Below are 15492 nucleotides of genomic sequence, written 5' to 3'. Positions count from 1 at the left end.
TTCCGGCAGCAGGAAGGAGGACTAAGAGGAAGAGGAAAGGGCGGTGCGGAACTGGAGGGCTGCGTCGTCCAGGTGGCACTTGCTACTCCGCCCGCTGATAGCCCCCGGCCCCCAGCTTTCCGCTAAGTCAGGCGGAAACGAGCGCTGGCAGGGGCAGGCGGCGGAGCCTCGGAGCGCCAGGACTAGGCTCCGCCCTGCAGCAGGCAGTGCGCCGGCGCGCACGGTGAAGTCCTCTGCTGGCCACGCCCTCTGCCCGCCTGTCTCTGAAGAGGCACGCCCCCTCCTCTGCGCCTAGACCCCCTAAGGGGGCCCAGGCGGGGCCCAAACACTCGCCAGCGCTGCAGCCGCCATCGTGTTCCGCGCGTCCCTAGCTCTGCAAAGGACAGGCCTCGCGCCAGGATCCCGGCGGACTTCTGAGGTGGCCGGAGCCCCGCCGCGGCCCCTACCCCTATCCTGGGCTTCCGATCGCCCGCGGAGCCTCGCGTCCCCTTCCCCAACCATGCTTCAGGCCTCTCCTTTATTGGGCCTACCTCCTCATCCTATCCTACCACGCCCGTCCCCGACCTTCTCGGGTCTTGATTCCCATCCATCAGGCCTCGCGCCGCTTATCCATCGGACCACTGACGTACCTTTTCTCGGCCTCGCGGGTCTGGTCATGGGTGTGGTGTCTCCATCCCTTCCCTTCTCCCAGCCGGCATGCTTTGCTGATGGCCATTTCTGTGCCCTTTCCTTTGGGCCTTACAACCCAGTGCTTCAATTTGGAGATTGCATCCCCCTCTGACACAGTCCTGTGCCTTCACACACCGGTTTTCCTAAGTTTACCTTTATCTATCCCGGGATCTTGGGCTTCATTTGTAAATACAACACTGCTCTATACCACTGCCATAACTGTTCTGAATCAAACCCACTCGAGACTGCAAGCCTTGGAGACCTCTTAGCTCCAGTATTTTGCTCTTGAATAGCAATCTCCGCAGTGTTCTGCCCAGGCCAGGTCTCACTCGGCTGAAGCAGGCCCAACTTGACCCCACCCAGCATAACAGTTGTCGCTGCTTCTGCTCCTCCAACTCCTGGATGCCCTTGTTTGTTGACCTCCCCTCTCACTCTTGCTTGCCTTTTCTCTCTTCCTTGTGTGTCTCAGGTGCCACGATGGTAGGGGAGCTCCGCTACAGGGAGTTCAGGGTGCCCCTGGGGCCTGGCTTGCATGCCTATCCGGATGAATTGATCCGCCAACGGGTTGGCCAGAATGGGCACCCTGAGTATCAGATCCGCTGGCTCATCCTCAGGCGAGGAGATGATGGGAACGGGGACTCTAGCCAAGTGGACTGCAAGGCCGAGCATATCCTGCTGTGGATGTCTGACGATGAGATCTATGCCAACTGCCACAGGATGCTGAGGGAGAATGGTCAAGTCGCCGGACCTTCCCAGGAGTCTGCAGAGACGGGGACCCTCGACAAGTCTGTGCTGGGGGAGATGGAAACGGATGTGAAGTCCTTGATTCAGAGGGCCCTTCGGCAGCTGGAGGAATGTGTGGGCACTGTCCCTCCCGCCCCTCTCCTTCACACGGTCCACGTACTCAGTGCCTATGCCAGCATCGAGCCCCTCACTGGCGTCTTCAAAGACCGCAGAGTTCTGGACTTGCTCATGCACATGTTGAGCAGTCCGGATTATCAGATCCGCTGGAGCGCAGGCCGGATGATACAAGCTCTGTCCTCCCACGATGCTGGTGAGAGACAGTTTGGGGAGGAAGGGAGAACAGGAGAGGGTCTGGGTCGCCTCAGGGATTCTGAGGACACTGTGACAGGACCTTCTGACCTCATCAGTACGTAATGGTTCTGTTGTCATTCACTTTAATTTGGAAGAAAAAAGGGGGTGGGGTGGGGGGAATGTTTGTGCAGGGGGGCTTGGGGGTGTCTCAGTGGAGGGAGAGACTGAAGAGAAAAGAATGTATTAATCAATTAGCTATTTATGCAAAAGAAGAGCTTAGAGTGTTCCAGAATGTGTGTGTGTGTGTGTGTGTGTGTGTGTGTGTGTGTGATAGTAAACTTTGGCTCTTAAAGCAAATCAACAAAATATGTCATTCCCAACGAGTGCTGGCAAAGGGTTGAAAATAAGTAGAAAGCTAGGAGAGATGCCTGAGAGACTGCGCTTAGGGAGCTGTTTCTGATTGGAGGTGTGGGTTTCAGGGACCCGGACCCAGATCCTTCTGTCATTGAGCCAACAAGAGGCCATTGAAAAACACCTGGATTTTGACAGCCGCTGCGCTCTGCTGGCACTGTTCGCCCAGGCGACTCTCACAGAACACCCAATGTCTTTCGAGGGCATTCAGCTGCCACAGGTATCTTGTGAGGGTGTGAAGTGGTGGGAGCTGTGGGCTTGCCACAGAGGATACTGTGGAAAGAGGGCAGAAGATGAGGGTCAGAGGTGTATCCTACAGGTCCCGGGACGGCTGCTCTTTTCCCTGGTGAAACGCTACCTGCATGTCACCTTCCTCCTGGATCGGCTGAACAGCAATTCAGAGGATCAAGGAGCCCAGAACAACTTTATTCCTGAGGAGCTGAATGTAGGAAGGGACCGGCTAGAACTGGAATTCAATATGGCCATGGGCACTCTGATCTCTGAGCTGGTGCAGGTCATGCGCTGGGACGGGGCCTCCAGCAGAGCAGGGAGCTTGTCCTCTTCCATCTTACAGCCTCAGCCAGCAGAGTTCTTCCACCCCCGCTCCCAGCTTATCAGGAGGTCAAGGCGGTATCGCCCCCGCACCGCATTTGCAAGTTACAATACCTATGCCTTGTATGTGCGGGACACGCTAAGGCCTGGGATGCGGGTACGGATGCTGGAGAATTACGAGGAGATCGCTGTTGGGGACGAGGGCCAGTTCCGACAGAGCAACGATGGCGTGCCCCCTGTGCAGGTGAGAGCTGAACAGTGGTGCTGAACACTAGAATTTTATTCTGGGTAAGGCATACATACCTGGGCGTTCTATACTGGGGGCGCGGTTAAGATCCAAAGAGCAAAGGCATCAACAGCTGAAAGGACACGGAGCCCTTGGGGTAAAGAACCGATAGATCAGGATTTGGAAGATGAGCTGTTTGAGGCCAGAAGGAAGCACTGAGTCGTGGTATCAAAGATAGAGAGGATCCAGGCATGGTAGCAATGTACTTGGAAGGTAGAGAGAGGCAGAAAGGCAGGCCATGGCCACATAGCAAGGTTGAGGTCAGTTTGGAACCCCCTCATTCTGAAAGAAAATAAAAACAAAATTAAAGGGAGTAAGGAAGTAGAGGCCATTGCTGAAGAGGAGGTGAGGCTGTCTGTATACGGTGTACATTGTTGTATATAGAGTCTGTATATTCTATAGATCGTGTTATGATATTTGAGGTGGCCGCCTTATGAACTATGAGCCCCAGCGTTGGGCCTCAGCTGAGTCAGTAACAGGTCCTCTTCCCCCCTCACCCCTGCTCTGATTCTCCAGGTGTTGTGGGATTCAACAGGCCACACCTATTGGGTACACTGGCACATGCTTGAGATCTTGGGCTTCGAGGAAGACATTGAGGATGTGGTTGACAGTGATGACCCCCAGGGGCAAGCAGCGCTGAGTATAGGTGAGCTCTGGGAGGGTTGACCCTGAGCAGAGAGGCAGAGGCCTTTCTGGGCAGCCAGTGATTTGGCTGTTACCCACCCTGTTCACACAGTCCCGCCATCGCAGCGCTGGAAGCCCATCGCTCAGCTCTTTGCCGAGCCTTACGTGGTGCCTGAGGAGGAAGACAGGGACGAGAGAGAGCACTTGACCCAGGCTGAGTGGTGGGAGCTCCTCTTTTTCATCAGGAAGTTAAGTGCAGAAGAGCGCCAGCACGTTGTGGAACTCCTGCAGGAGCACCTGGAAGAGGAGGTAAGCCCTCTTCACAAGAGTCCCCAGCAGCTCAGGACTGGAACATTTGCAAGGCTCCGGAGGGGAGGTGGAGGTCAGACCAGCTTCAGGGTCCTACACTGGAGGAGTCTGGAATGTTCAAAGATGCAAGGGTTGGTGGGCCGCCAGCTACAAGAGGTTCGGAATGGTGGATGTGTGTGTAGAGAGATCCCTATTCCCACAGACAGAGGAGCTCTCTCTCTCTCACCATCTGCTCGTTCAGCTGCTACAGGCTGACTTTCTTCCCATAGAACGTTCTGGACTACGAGATCCTGCCTGAGCTGACCGTACCCATCGAATTGGCCCAGGACCTGCTGCTGTCCCTGCCTGAACAACTTGAGAACAGTGCTCTGAGGGACCTGTTCAGCTCCTGTGTCTACAGGAAGTATGGGCCCCAAATCCTGATAGGAAACCGAGACTACCCATATGTGCCAGATATCCATCGTAATTTAGTATTCAGAGACCAGCCCGAGCCTCAAGAGTCCGGAGGTGAGTGCCCTGCAGACAGCAGCAGAGAGACCTGCCTTTGAGAAAGTGTCCTCAAAGGGGTGTTTCCTCGAACAGTGTGCCATCTTGTCTGAAAGAGATATGCTATTCACAATCCCAGAAACTTAAGGTGTGTGTGTGTGTGTGTGTGTGTGTGTGTGTGTGTGTGTAGACCCAAGGACAATTACAGATGTCATTCCTTGGCTGTCATTTATCTTTCTTTTATTTAAATTAATTTTATTTTAGCTGAGTGTGGTGGCCCACACAAATATCTGAGTTTGAGGTCAGCCTGCTCTACAGAGCAAATTCCAGGACAGCCAGGGCTACACAGAAACCCTGTCTCAAAACTACCAAGCCAAAAATAAAATTATTTTATCCATATGGGTGTTGTGTGTCTGTGTACTATGGGTATGCAATGCCCACAGCGGCCAGAAGAGGGCGTTGGCTCTCCTGGTATTGAAGTTTAGATAGTTGTGAGCTGCCATGTGGATGCTGGGAATTGAACCTGGATCCTCTGAAAGAACAAGTGTTCTCAACCGTTGACCCATCTCTCTAGGCCCATCCCCCACACTTTTTCTTTTCCTTCCTTCCTTCTTTCCTCTCTTCTCTTCTCTTCTCTTCTCTTCTCTTCTCTTCTCTTCTCTTCTCTTCTCTTCTCTTCTCTTCTCTTCTCTTCTCATTTAGGCAAGGTCTCTTGCTGCTCTGGTCCTTGCTAGCTGACTCTACCATATGTAGTCTTGGGATTACAAGTATGAACCACCATGTTCAGTTACTGTTTCTGTAGAGTTTTATTTTTTATTTTTTTCCTAGTGGACCCAGTGAGGCTGTCAGATTTACAGGTGACCATAAGCTGCTGACACAGGCTCTGCCAGTTCTTACCACACTCTTGTTCTTCCAGCCAAAGATCCCCCACCTCAGAGTGCCAACCCCAGCCTGCAGCGTCTGGTGAAGGGCTTGGGCCCAGACGGGAAACTCCTTGTGGATCTGGAGCAAGCCCTCAGCTCCGAGGCTCCCCGGGAAAATGAGGTCAAGGCGTGCTTGCTGGAGCTCCAGGAACAGCCCCAGCCCTTCCTCGCGCTGATGTGGAGCCTGGATACCTCAGCCGACAACAAGGCCCTGCACCTGACTGTGCTGAGGTGGGGGCTTAGTGAGGGGCAGGGGCGGGCACCAGAGGGTCTCACGCCAACCTGATATCTGTCTGCCTTCCCATTTCTGTCTGTCCCCCTAGAATCTTGATGCAGCTGGTGAATTTCCCTGAAGCGTTGTTGCTACCCTGGCACGAGGCCATGGAGGCCTGCATGACCTGCCTTCGGTCCCCCAATACTGACCGAGAGGTAACCCTGGCCCACTCTGGGGAGAAGCTGGGAGATGGGAAGGAGGTAGACACCACCATCCCCCGCCCCCGCCCCCCATCCGGGCCCCGGGCGAGGATTGGAGGACGCAACGGAATCTTTGTGTTCTTGCTTTTAAAATGAAATTTTATTTTTTTTAAATAGGTAATACATTCACAAAGTTCACAAGTCAAAATGGCACAAGGTAGTCCTTGAGAATTCTGGCTCTTACCTGATTCCTATTGTCTTAGTGTCTGTGCTGGTAACCCACTGTGCTAATTAGTAGTCCATCCCTTGCTTCCTTATGCAAAGAGAATCGAGCTCCCTGGCCTTCAGGAGGAAGGGGAGGGGCTCCCTGCTCTTGCAGAGGACCCAGATTTAGTTCCCAGCACCCATAGGGCAGTTCACAACCATCTGTAACTCCAGGTCCAGGGACTCGGATCCCTCCTTCTAGCCACATGCACATGGTTTGATACATACGTGCAAGGCAAATACTTGTACACATAACATTAAAATAAAATTGTAAAAGTCTTTTACGAGAGGGAGTGAGGGAGTAGACTTTTCTATCAGAGGTCTGGGTACAGGAGACCTCAGAAGGGTCAAAGGTCAGGATGTCAATGAGCACCCCAAATTGATGCCTTTGGTTCCTAAGCTGTTCTTACTGAGGGTCACTAAGGAAGGTCAGGCCTTCTCTGTTCCCTGCCAGCCCCCCCAAGTGTCTGGGTTGGGGGCCTACACATCTCAACACCAGCCCTGCAACTGGTTCCTGGGAGCCACAGCTGAATCAGATAACTAAGGGTTCCCTACCTGCTCCCCAGGCACTCAGTGGCTAAGAGCTCCAGGGGCAGGAAGGCTCTTCCCACGGCTTTGAACTTGTGTCTCTAACTGCACCTGGTTTTTATATTACTTCCACACACTGCCTTCCTCAGCTCCCAGCACAGAGTGGGCATGAATCACCACCGCTATCCATGTAGCGCAGGCTTGCCCCTTTCTTCACTGCCCCCTTGACCTCCCCTCTCAGGTGCTCCAGGAACTAATCTTTTTCCTACACCGCCTGACCTCCACGAGCCGGGACTATGCGGTGATACTAAACCAGCTAGGAGCCCGGGACGCCATCTCCAAGGTCCTGGAAAAGCACCGAGGGAAATTGGAGTTGGCTCAGGAGCTGCGGGACATGGTGTTCAAGTGTGAGAAGCACGCCCACCTCTACCGGAAACTCACCACCAACATCCTGGGCGGCTGCATCCAGGTCGGGCAGGACCGGAGGGAGTGGGGCTTCTGAGCTGCCTAAGAGTGTGAATCCTGAGCAGTGTGAATCCTGAGCAGTGGTGGGGGTGGGGAGCTGGCTGGAGAGAGCCTGGAGATGTTCGCTCCCTTGCTATTTGACCTTTCCCCCATCTGTGTTTGCCTTGTGTCCCTCCTCCCTCTGATGTCCCGGCTCCAGATGGTCCTGGGCCAGATCGAAGACCACAGACGGACCCACCGGCCCATCCAGATCCCTTTCTTTGACGTGTTTCTCAGATATCTGTGCCAGGGTTAGTGTCTGTCCCGGACCTGTGTAATTTACCATCTCCCATTTTCCCCTTTGTACGTACCTGGCTGTGACCTTCCTACCCATTCCCCTCTCCCCCAGGCTCTAGTGAGGAGATGAAGAAAAACAAGTACTGGGAGAAAATGGAGGTGTCCTCCAACCGCCAGCGGGCCAGCAGGCTGACGGACCGCAACCCCAAGACCTACTGGGAGTCGAACGGCAGCGCCGGCTCCCACACCATCACCGTTCACATGCGCCCGGGAGTCCTCATCAGGTACTGAGCTCACACACGCACACACGCACACATGGGTGGCCCTGTGTTGGTCCTTCCAGAGTCACCTGCGCTCTTGGGTGTGGCCACAACGTGAAGGGTCCCAGTTTCCCATTGGCTCTTCCTCCCACTCCCAGGCAGCTAACCCTCCTGGTGGCTGCAGAGGACTCGAGCTACATGCCTGCCTGGGTGGTGGTCTGCGGGGGCAACAGCGCCAAGTCTGTTAATAAAGAACTCAACGCGGTAGGGACCCCTGTGCCTGGGCCCGCTCCTTGTAGACCCTCTCTTCCCTTCTAAGTCTAAGCTCCTAAGCCCTACACAGTGAGCCCCCCCCCCACACACACACACACTAGTCTAGTACCCTTGCACCTATGCGAGGGCATTGAGCATGAAGAGGCACTAAAGCCCCTTTGTAGGCGCCCCCGGTGTGTCCCGGGGTGGAGGATGGAGAGAGCTGCAGCAGGGCTGGAGCTGACGTGACTATTAGGAGTAGCTCTGTCTACGCCTCAGGAGGTGACAGCCCTCTCTGCCCCTCCCCAGGTGAACGTGATGCCCTCTGCCAGCCGAGTGGTCCTCCTGGAGAACCTGACCCGCTTCTGGCCCGTCATCCAGATCCGCATAAAGCGATGCCAGCAGGTGGGGTGTGAGGACTGACTGGTGCAGGTCTTCGGGCCCCCAGCAAGAGGACAAACTCAAACGTCTGTCACCAAACTAGCCCATGGCGGCAGCCCTGAGCCTGATGATGCCTTTAGATTTTGAGCCGGGGTCTGGGGTGGTTCAAGGGGTGAAGCCTGTGCCAAGGAGGGTGTGGGGCCAGCTATGGGTCTCCTGTGTAACAGGGCGGCATTAACACGCGCATCCGGGGCCTGGAGGTGCTGGGCCCCAAGCCCACCTTCTGGCCGGTGTTCCGAGAACAACTGTGCCGGCACACACGTCTCTTCTACATGGTTCGTGCACAAGCCTGGAGCCAGGACATAGCCGAGGACCGCCGCAGCCTCCTGCACCTGAGTTCCAGGTGAGAGCGTCCCTGTGTCTGTGTGTTAGGTGGTCAGGTTCGGGAAGTGAACTCTGAGTGGGGCTGTTCCAGGGCTTGGGGAAGGTCGAAGGTGAGTGGGTTCTGAGGTGAGTGGATGACGGAAAGAAGAGATAAGAGATTTCTCTGAGCGCAGAATGAAGCGTCCTGCTGGCCTGGGGCTCTTCTGAAATATTGCCCTGGGTCTGGCTGCATGCTGAGTAATGTCAGCCTTAGGGCCCGAGCGCTTCCTTCTTCTCCCCAGACTAAATGGGGCTCTGCGCCAGGAGCAGAACTTTGCAGAACGCTTCCTTCCTGATATCGAGGCTGCCCAAGCACTGAATAAAACCTGCTGGGAGGCGCTGGTCAGCCCCCTGGTACAGAACATCACCTCTCCGGGTAAGCACCCCACCCGACTCTGCTCCTCCGCATTCTGTGAACTAGGAGCCCTTGAGCTCTGCCCTCTGCCTCTTACTACGTGTGTTTGTCATCTCCATCCCCACGTCTTCTGGGCAGGACTGCTCGTCTCCCTGTGTCATTTTGTGTGGTTGGTCTTTCGCTGCCCCTTGGTGAGCTCAGCCTCTCTGCTTCACAACCTCCAGATGAGGACAGCACCAGCTCCTTGGGCTGGCTGCTGGATCAGTACCTGGAGTGCAGGGAGGCCGCCTACAATCCCCAGAGCAGAGCCGCAGCCTTCTCCTCGCGGGTTCGCCGCCTCACCCACCTCCTGGTCCATGTGGAGCCCCGGGAGGCACCTCCAGTGGTGGTCATCCCTCAGTCCAGTGAGTACTGGGGACCCCAGCAGGAACTCTACCCCGCTCATGAGTTCCCAAGAATTGGGAACACACCACATGGCCAGTGTTCTGTTTGCTGCCCATCCAGGCACCTCACAGCATGCTGGGAAGGGTCTTCAGGGCTGTCGGTCCTTGCCGCTGACACTTTTCTCTCCACAGAGGGCAGAAATAGAAGCCATGACTGGAGCTCCCTAACCACCCGGGGCCTTCCAAGTAGCATCATGAGGAACCTGACCCGCTGCTGGCGATCTGTGGTAGAGGAGCAGGTGAGCACAGCGGCTGTGGGGGTGGGGTGGGGCTCACACCAGCTGCCTCTTCATGCCCCCTCACCTTCCTCTCAGGTGCACAAGTTTCTGACCTCAGCCTGGAAAGACGATGATTTTGTGCCCCGCTACTGCGAGCGTTATTACATCCTGCAGAAGTCGAGCTCTGAGCTGTTTGGGCCACGAGCGGCCTTCTTGCTGGCCATGCGGAATGGCTGTGCCGATGCTATGCTGAGGCTCCCTTTCCTCAGGGCCGCCCATGTAAGTTCCTTCCCGATCTCCCCTGGCCCCCTCCCTGTAAACTCTCCCCCTCCCCCTCTGCCTTCCCCAAGTGGACCACCTCAGTCTCTCTTCTGTGATGAGTTTTGGATATGACCATATATTGAAAACTAGGGAAAAAAATCATTACAGATTATCATACTCAGTATGTATCTATCTCTGTTTGGCCTCTTGGCCTTGAACGCAGAGGTCCACCTGTTTGTGCTTCACAAGTGCTGGAATTAAAGGCATTGACCTACCATGCCCAGCTTCTTTCAAAGGTGGGGTCTCACGTACCCCAGGCTGGTCTTAAACTCACTATGTAGCGCAAGAACGACTTTGCACTTCGGACCCTGCCTGTTTCCTGAGCACTGTCATTTCAGGCATGTACCATCCATTATCCCTGTTTATGTGGTGGTAGGGCTTGAACTCAGGGCCTTAGCAAACACTCTTAGCTATGGTCCCTGCCCCTCTCTAATTCCTAATCCTTCTGCCCCCATCTCTCAAGGGCTAGGATCATAGAAGTGTGCCACCGTGCCTAGCTGATTTTGCTTCTGAGTTATTTGATTTGGAGACATGACTTGGTGGGGTTTGGGGGGGGCACGGACTGTATTTTTTTTTTTTTTTTTTGGATTTGGTTTTTTCAAGACAGGGTTTCTCTGTGTAGCCCTGGCTGCCCTGGAACTCACTCTGTAGACCAGGCTAGCCTCGGAACTCAGAAGTCGACCTGCCCCTGCCTCCCAGAGTGCTGGGATTACAGGCGTGCGCCACCACTGTCTGGCCGGATTTTTCAGTTGTTAATCAGTTGTTAATGCTGCTGATCTGTACAAGTGTTAATGTGTCTGTCAGGCTGCAGCGGCGGCTGTAGCTCTGTGGTACTGTGTGTGCTGCTCAGTGTGACTCCTTCCCCAGTACCTCCTGAAGAGGGTGGAGGCGGAGGCTGACGGTGGATGGCGTGGTTGGCCATCCATACCCGTTCTCCCTTCTCCATTCTGTTCACTGGCTCACTCACCCATGCTTTTCTTATGCTCCCCACTCAGGTGAGCGAGCAGTTTGCTCGGCACATTGACCAGAGAATCCAAGGCAGTCGGATGGGCGGAGCCCGGGGGATGGAGATGCTGGCACAGTTGCAGCGATGCCTTGAGTCTGTCCTGATTTTATCTCCTCTGGAGATAGCCACCACCTTTGAGCATTACTACCAGTGAGTTTAGAGCTGATCTTCCTGTTTCTATTGGGTAGAGCACGGGGAAGGCAGGCTGGCGGCTTTGGGGCAGGGCCAGCTCACATGGCCTGAGTCTGATACACAGGCAGGCCAGAGTGAGAACCTGGGCCACGCTGGCGCCCACCCTGAGCCCCGGGCTGGCTGTGTGTGCTGCAGGCACTACATGGCGGAGCGACTCCTGAGCGTAGGCTCGAGCTGGCTGGAGGGGGCCGTGCTGGAGCAGATCGGGCCCTGCTTCCCCAGCCGCCTCCCCCAGCTGATGCTGCAGAGCCTGAGCATCTCAGAGGAGCTGCAGCGGCAGTTCCACGTTTACCAGCTGCAGCAGCTCGACCAGGAGCTCCTGAAGCTGGAAGACACAGAAAAGAAGATACAGGTGGGTTCCAGGGACGGCACGAGCAGGGAGCCAGTGGGGGGCCTTCGGTGTCTGTGAGCTTGGTTCCCTTCCAGGTGGCCCATGAAGACAGTGGCAGAGAGGACAAGAGCAAGAACGACGAAGCTGCTGCAGAGACAGCGGCTGTGGCTATGGCAGAGGAGGAGGAGGAAGGGAAGAAGGAGGACGGAGAGGAGGAGGGAGAGGAGGAGGGAGAGGAGGAAGAGCGCTATTATGAAGGGACAATGCCAGAAGTATGTGTCCTTGTCCTGTCTCCACGCTTCTGGCCTGTCGCCTCCGTCTGCCAAATGCTCAATCCTGCAACATGCCTGCCCTCGTACCTGAGGGGCACCGTCAACCATTATACCAACTTCTACAGCAAGAGTAAGCATCTGGGAAGAGGGCCTGGTCTTGGGTTTAGGGACAGGGTAGGCTGCTAGGAAAGGGACCTAAAGTGGGGGAGATGCTAAGGTTACAAACCTGGATGGCTACAAACATGGCCTCTCAGCCTGCCCTTTTTCAGGAGTTGCAGGGTACAAGAGGTAAGATTCCTTTCTGGGTATAGAATGGCTGTGTGGGAAAGTGGAGAAGCTTTACGTTTTAGCTGGGGTCCAGACCAAAGGAATCTCTTAGGAACTAGGAGGAGTAGAGGCCGACTTCTAAGAGAGGCCATAAGAAAGAGCTTAGGGGTGTGGCCAGGCATGGTCGGAGTACACCACTGATCTCCGAACTCCAGAGGCAGGCGTTGGATCTTCGAGTTTTGAGTCTTGTGCCAGGCAGTGGTGGCACATGTCTTTAATCCCAGCACTTGGGAGGCAGAAGCAGGCAGATTTCTGAGTTTGAGGCCAGCCTGGTCTACAGGACAGCCATGGTTACACAGAGAAACCCTGTCTTGACAAAAAAACAAGAAAAAAAACAAAAAACAAGAAAAGATTTTTGGTTTTGAATCTGGCATGATCTGTGTAGTGAATTGTAGGTCAGCCAGAACTACACGTGAGACTCTCTCAGAAAACAGAGAGCAGGTGTGAGATGCCTTCCTGATGAGTCACATTTAGTCTCAAAAGTATTCCCCTGACATCCGATTCTAGCCTGAGCAACAAGAACAGGAGAAGAGCGGAGCCCTCAGGATACAGACACAGGCAGGCAAGCCTTCCTCACGCAGGGATTCTGTCTCTGCTTAACTCAGGGCATGGCTGCGGCCTGCTTGCCACAGGCTGACTCCTTGGTAGCCAAGGCTTTTTAGGGAAGCTGAGATCAGAAGCCACTGAGCCTGGAAGTCCTGCCTTGGGCTGTACACTGCAGAGAGCAGCCAGGCGAAGCTTGCCTGACGGAGCGTGCCCGGCCCCCGCCCCCATCGTCTCTCCCCTCACCTGGCTTTTCTCCAGGTCAGAGCCATGCCAGCTTAGAGAAGGAGCCACAGAGGCGACTGCAATGGACGTGGCAGGGCCGGGCAGAAGTGCAGTTTGGCGATCAGATTCTGCACGTGTCCACAGTACAGATGTGGCTGCTGCTGCACCTCAACAACCAGAAGGTGGCCTGTCCCTCTGCCTGCCCCTCTTATTCACATTGCCACTGTCTTCTGTTCTTGCCGCCGGGGAGGACCTAAACACTTCCTCTCTCTCCTAAGGCCGTGTCTGTTGAGAGCCTGCATGCTCTCTCAGAGCTCCCTCCAGATGTGCTGGACAGGGCAATCCGGCCTCTCACCTCATCCAGGGGTCCCTTGGACCTTCAGGAGCAGAAGAGCATTCCGGGAGGTATGTATGCACTCATGGGGCCAGGGACCAGCTCCTCAGGGTCCTCCCCAGGCAAGTGACCAGTGCTCCTTGCAGGAGTGCTCAAGATTCGAGATGACAGTGAGGAGCCCAGGCCAAGGCGGGGCAACGTGTGGCTGATCCCACCTCAGACATACCTGAGAGCCGAGGACCAGGAGGGCCGGAACATGGAGAAGAGAAGGAACCTTCTCAACTGCCTTGTCCTCCGAATCCTCAAGGCTCATGGGGATGAAGGCCTGCACATTGACCAGCTTGTCCATCTGGTAGGCGGTGGTGGGCGTGGCCAGGGGTGACATCCACAGGGGGTGGTGGACTTAAAGTGTCTCGCTTACTGGGACGCGTATGGTTGGGCCGCACTTGCTGTGCCAGGGACTTCCAGTCCCAGCGTGTGTGACTGATGCAGAAGACCGTGGTAAGGGCTGTGGCTGTTGACCCGCCATTTCCTTCATCTTGGTATCAGGTGCTAGAAGCATGGGAGAAAGGCCCCTGTCCTCCTAGGGGTCTGGTTGGCAGTCTCGGCAGGGGAGCGGCGTGCAGGAGCTCTGATGTCCTGTCCTGTATCCTGCACCTCCTGGGCAAGGGCACACTGAGGCGCCATGATGACCGGCCACAGGTGCTGTTCTATGCGGTCCCTGTGACTGTGATGGAGCCCCACATGGAGTCCCTGAACCCTGGCTCGTCAGGCCCCAATCCACCACTCACCTTCCATACCCTGCAGATTCGATCCCGGGGTGTGCCCTACGCTTCCTGCGCTGGCACCCAGACCTTCTCCACATTCCGGTAGCCCTGGGTCTGGGGTCTGGGGTAGGTGAGGCTGGGACTTTCTACAGAGAATAAAAACACTGCAACTTGAAGCCATGATTTGTATGAGATTGCTAGAGATTGGTGAATGAGGTGCGGGGGTTGATGGGAAAGGAGAACTCTGCTATGGAAACAGTCTCCTGACACATCAGGAGTCTTGTCCAGGTCTGGGAAGGTGGATTAGAGTAAAGGGAATATCAGGTGTCCAGGCAGTGGATTCCACAGCCAGGACCTCAGTCCCTCCTGGAGGGTGTGGTTAGGACTCTGACCGTGCAGCCTCAACACACAAGTCCACTTGGCCATATTCTTTGCAGTTTGGGCAGGTTATCAAACACAGCATCTTTCCCCTCATTTGTAGACCTGGAGAGGGGTGACTAAGAAGTGACTAGTCAGACCCTGTCTGTTTTAGCCGCCACTCCCAGTGCTAACTGCCCTCCCTGGGGCCTACCCTGAGTCAAGGTGACAAGGGAAGAGACCTCTGCAAGCACCCCAAGTGTGACCATCTTCCACTGATGACTTAGGACCTGGTCTGCGAACATCCTAGGACTGTGGCTTCCCTCTGCCTCCCACAAGCTGCCCCGTTGCTGTCTTCAGCCTCCCCCTTCAGTCAAGTAGAGCTGCAGCGGACGTCCTTGGGCTCCTTCCTGCCTCCTGCCAGCCCCAGGCAAGCCTGCTGCTTGGTGAGGCTGTGCTGGCAGCATTGGCTGCCCTGCACCCCACACATGAGCCAGGGTACAACAGTCCAGGAGCACTCGTTTCAGCAGGGTGTGTATAGGAGGAAGAGCCGGCCCTAAAGCTCATCAGTAACGAGAAAACAACCCAGCAGATGGGGAAGAGGGCAAACAGGAGTCCCGTGGTGAGGGAGGGCACAAAGGCCAAACTGGAGAGCTGGCTGCCACCACGCACGGATCTGGATAGAGGAAGGGCAGAGGCGGCCAGGATTTGGGGGTGTGACGGTGTTCACAAGGAAGCAACCAGAAAGCACAGGAGTGCCGTGCGGCTCTGCAGAGCCACGGGGCCGTCGTGCTGTGCTGTGCTGGTCCCTTGATACCTTCAGTCTTAGGTTAGCCCATGACTGCCTAGAAAGGCCAGACCCAGGCAGGTCAGAACATACATGTGTAAGTTCAGGGAACATGGAGGTTTCCTGTCATTGTAACACAGACGTCCCCCACGTCACAGCAGAGACCGCAGCTTTCCATTAGCCCAAGCCATACTGTTGGTTTTTTTGGACACGACCTTGAAATGTTAGCTGAGGCTGTCCTAGAACTTATGGATTCTGAGCTGACCTCAAACTCACTTCATCCCCTCAAGTACTAGAATTACAGGAGTTTGTCACATGCCCACTCCAGCCAGTGGCAAGCATGTGGCAGCTCACAGTCACCCATAACTCCAGTTCCAGGGGGTCTGATGCTATCTCTGGCCTCCGAGCTCCCAGGTACACAAACATGCGTACAGGCCAAATACCCATGCCTATAAA

General features: G+C 55.3%; 1 protein-coding gene across 1 annotated transcript; it reads left to right on the top strand.

Moving 5' to 3' along the window:
- Positions 1-174: 174 nt before the first annotated feature.
- Positions 175-14068, top strand: Cul7 (cullin 7). Its single transcript, XM_052192081.1, has 26 exons — positions 175-418; positions 1139-1723; positions 2184-2335; positions 2435-2911; positions 3470-3599; positions 3690-3886; positions 4156-4393; positions 5289-5526; positions 5619-5724; positions 6743-6970; positions 7166-7256; positions 7355-7526; positions 7661-7766; positions 8064-8159; positions 8363-8538; positions 8801-8934; positions 9138-9317; positions 9489-9595; positions 9671-9853; positions 10891-11051; positions 11229-11445; positions 11520-11826; positions 12828-12973; positions 13070-13196; positions 13272-13477; positions 13675-14068. The coding sequence occupies exons 2-26, from the start codon at positions 1147-1149 to the stop codon at positions 13996-13998; spliced, it is 5076 nt and encodes a 1691-aa protein (XP_052048041.1). The 5' UTR covers positions 175-418; positions 1139-1146; the 3' UTR covers positions 13999-14068.
- The last annotated feature ends 1424 nt before the right edge of the window (positions 14069-15492 follow it).

Source organism: Apodemus sylvaticus, chromosome 9 (assembly GCF_947179515.1).
Source record: "Apodemus sylvaticus chromosome 9, mApoSyl1.1, whole genome shotgun sequence".
Taxonomy (NCBI): Eukaryota; Metazoa; Chordata; class Mammalia; order Rodentia; family Muridae; genus Apodemus; species Apodemus sylvaticus.
This window is presented reverse-complemented; position numbering and strand designations above follow the sequence as displayed.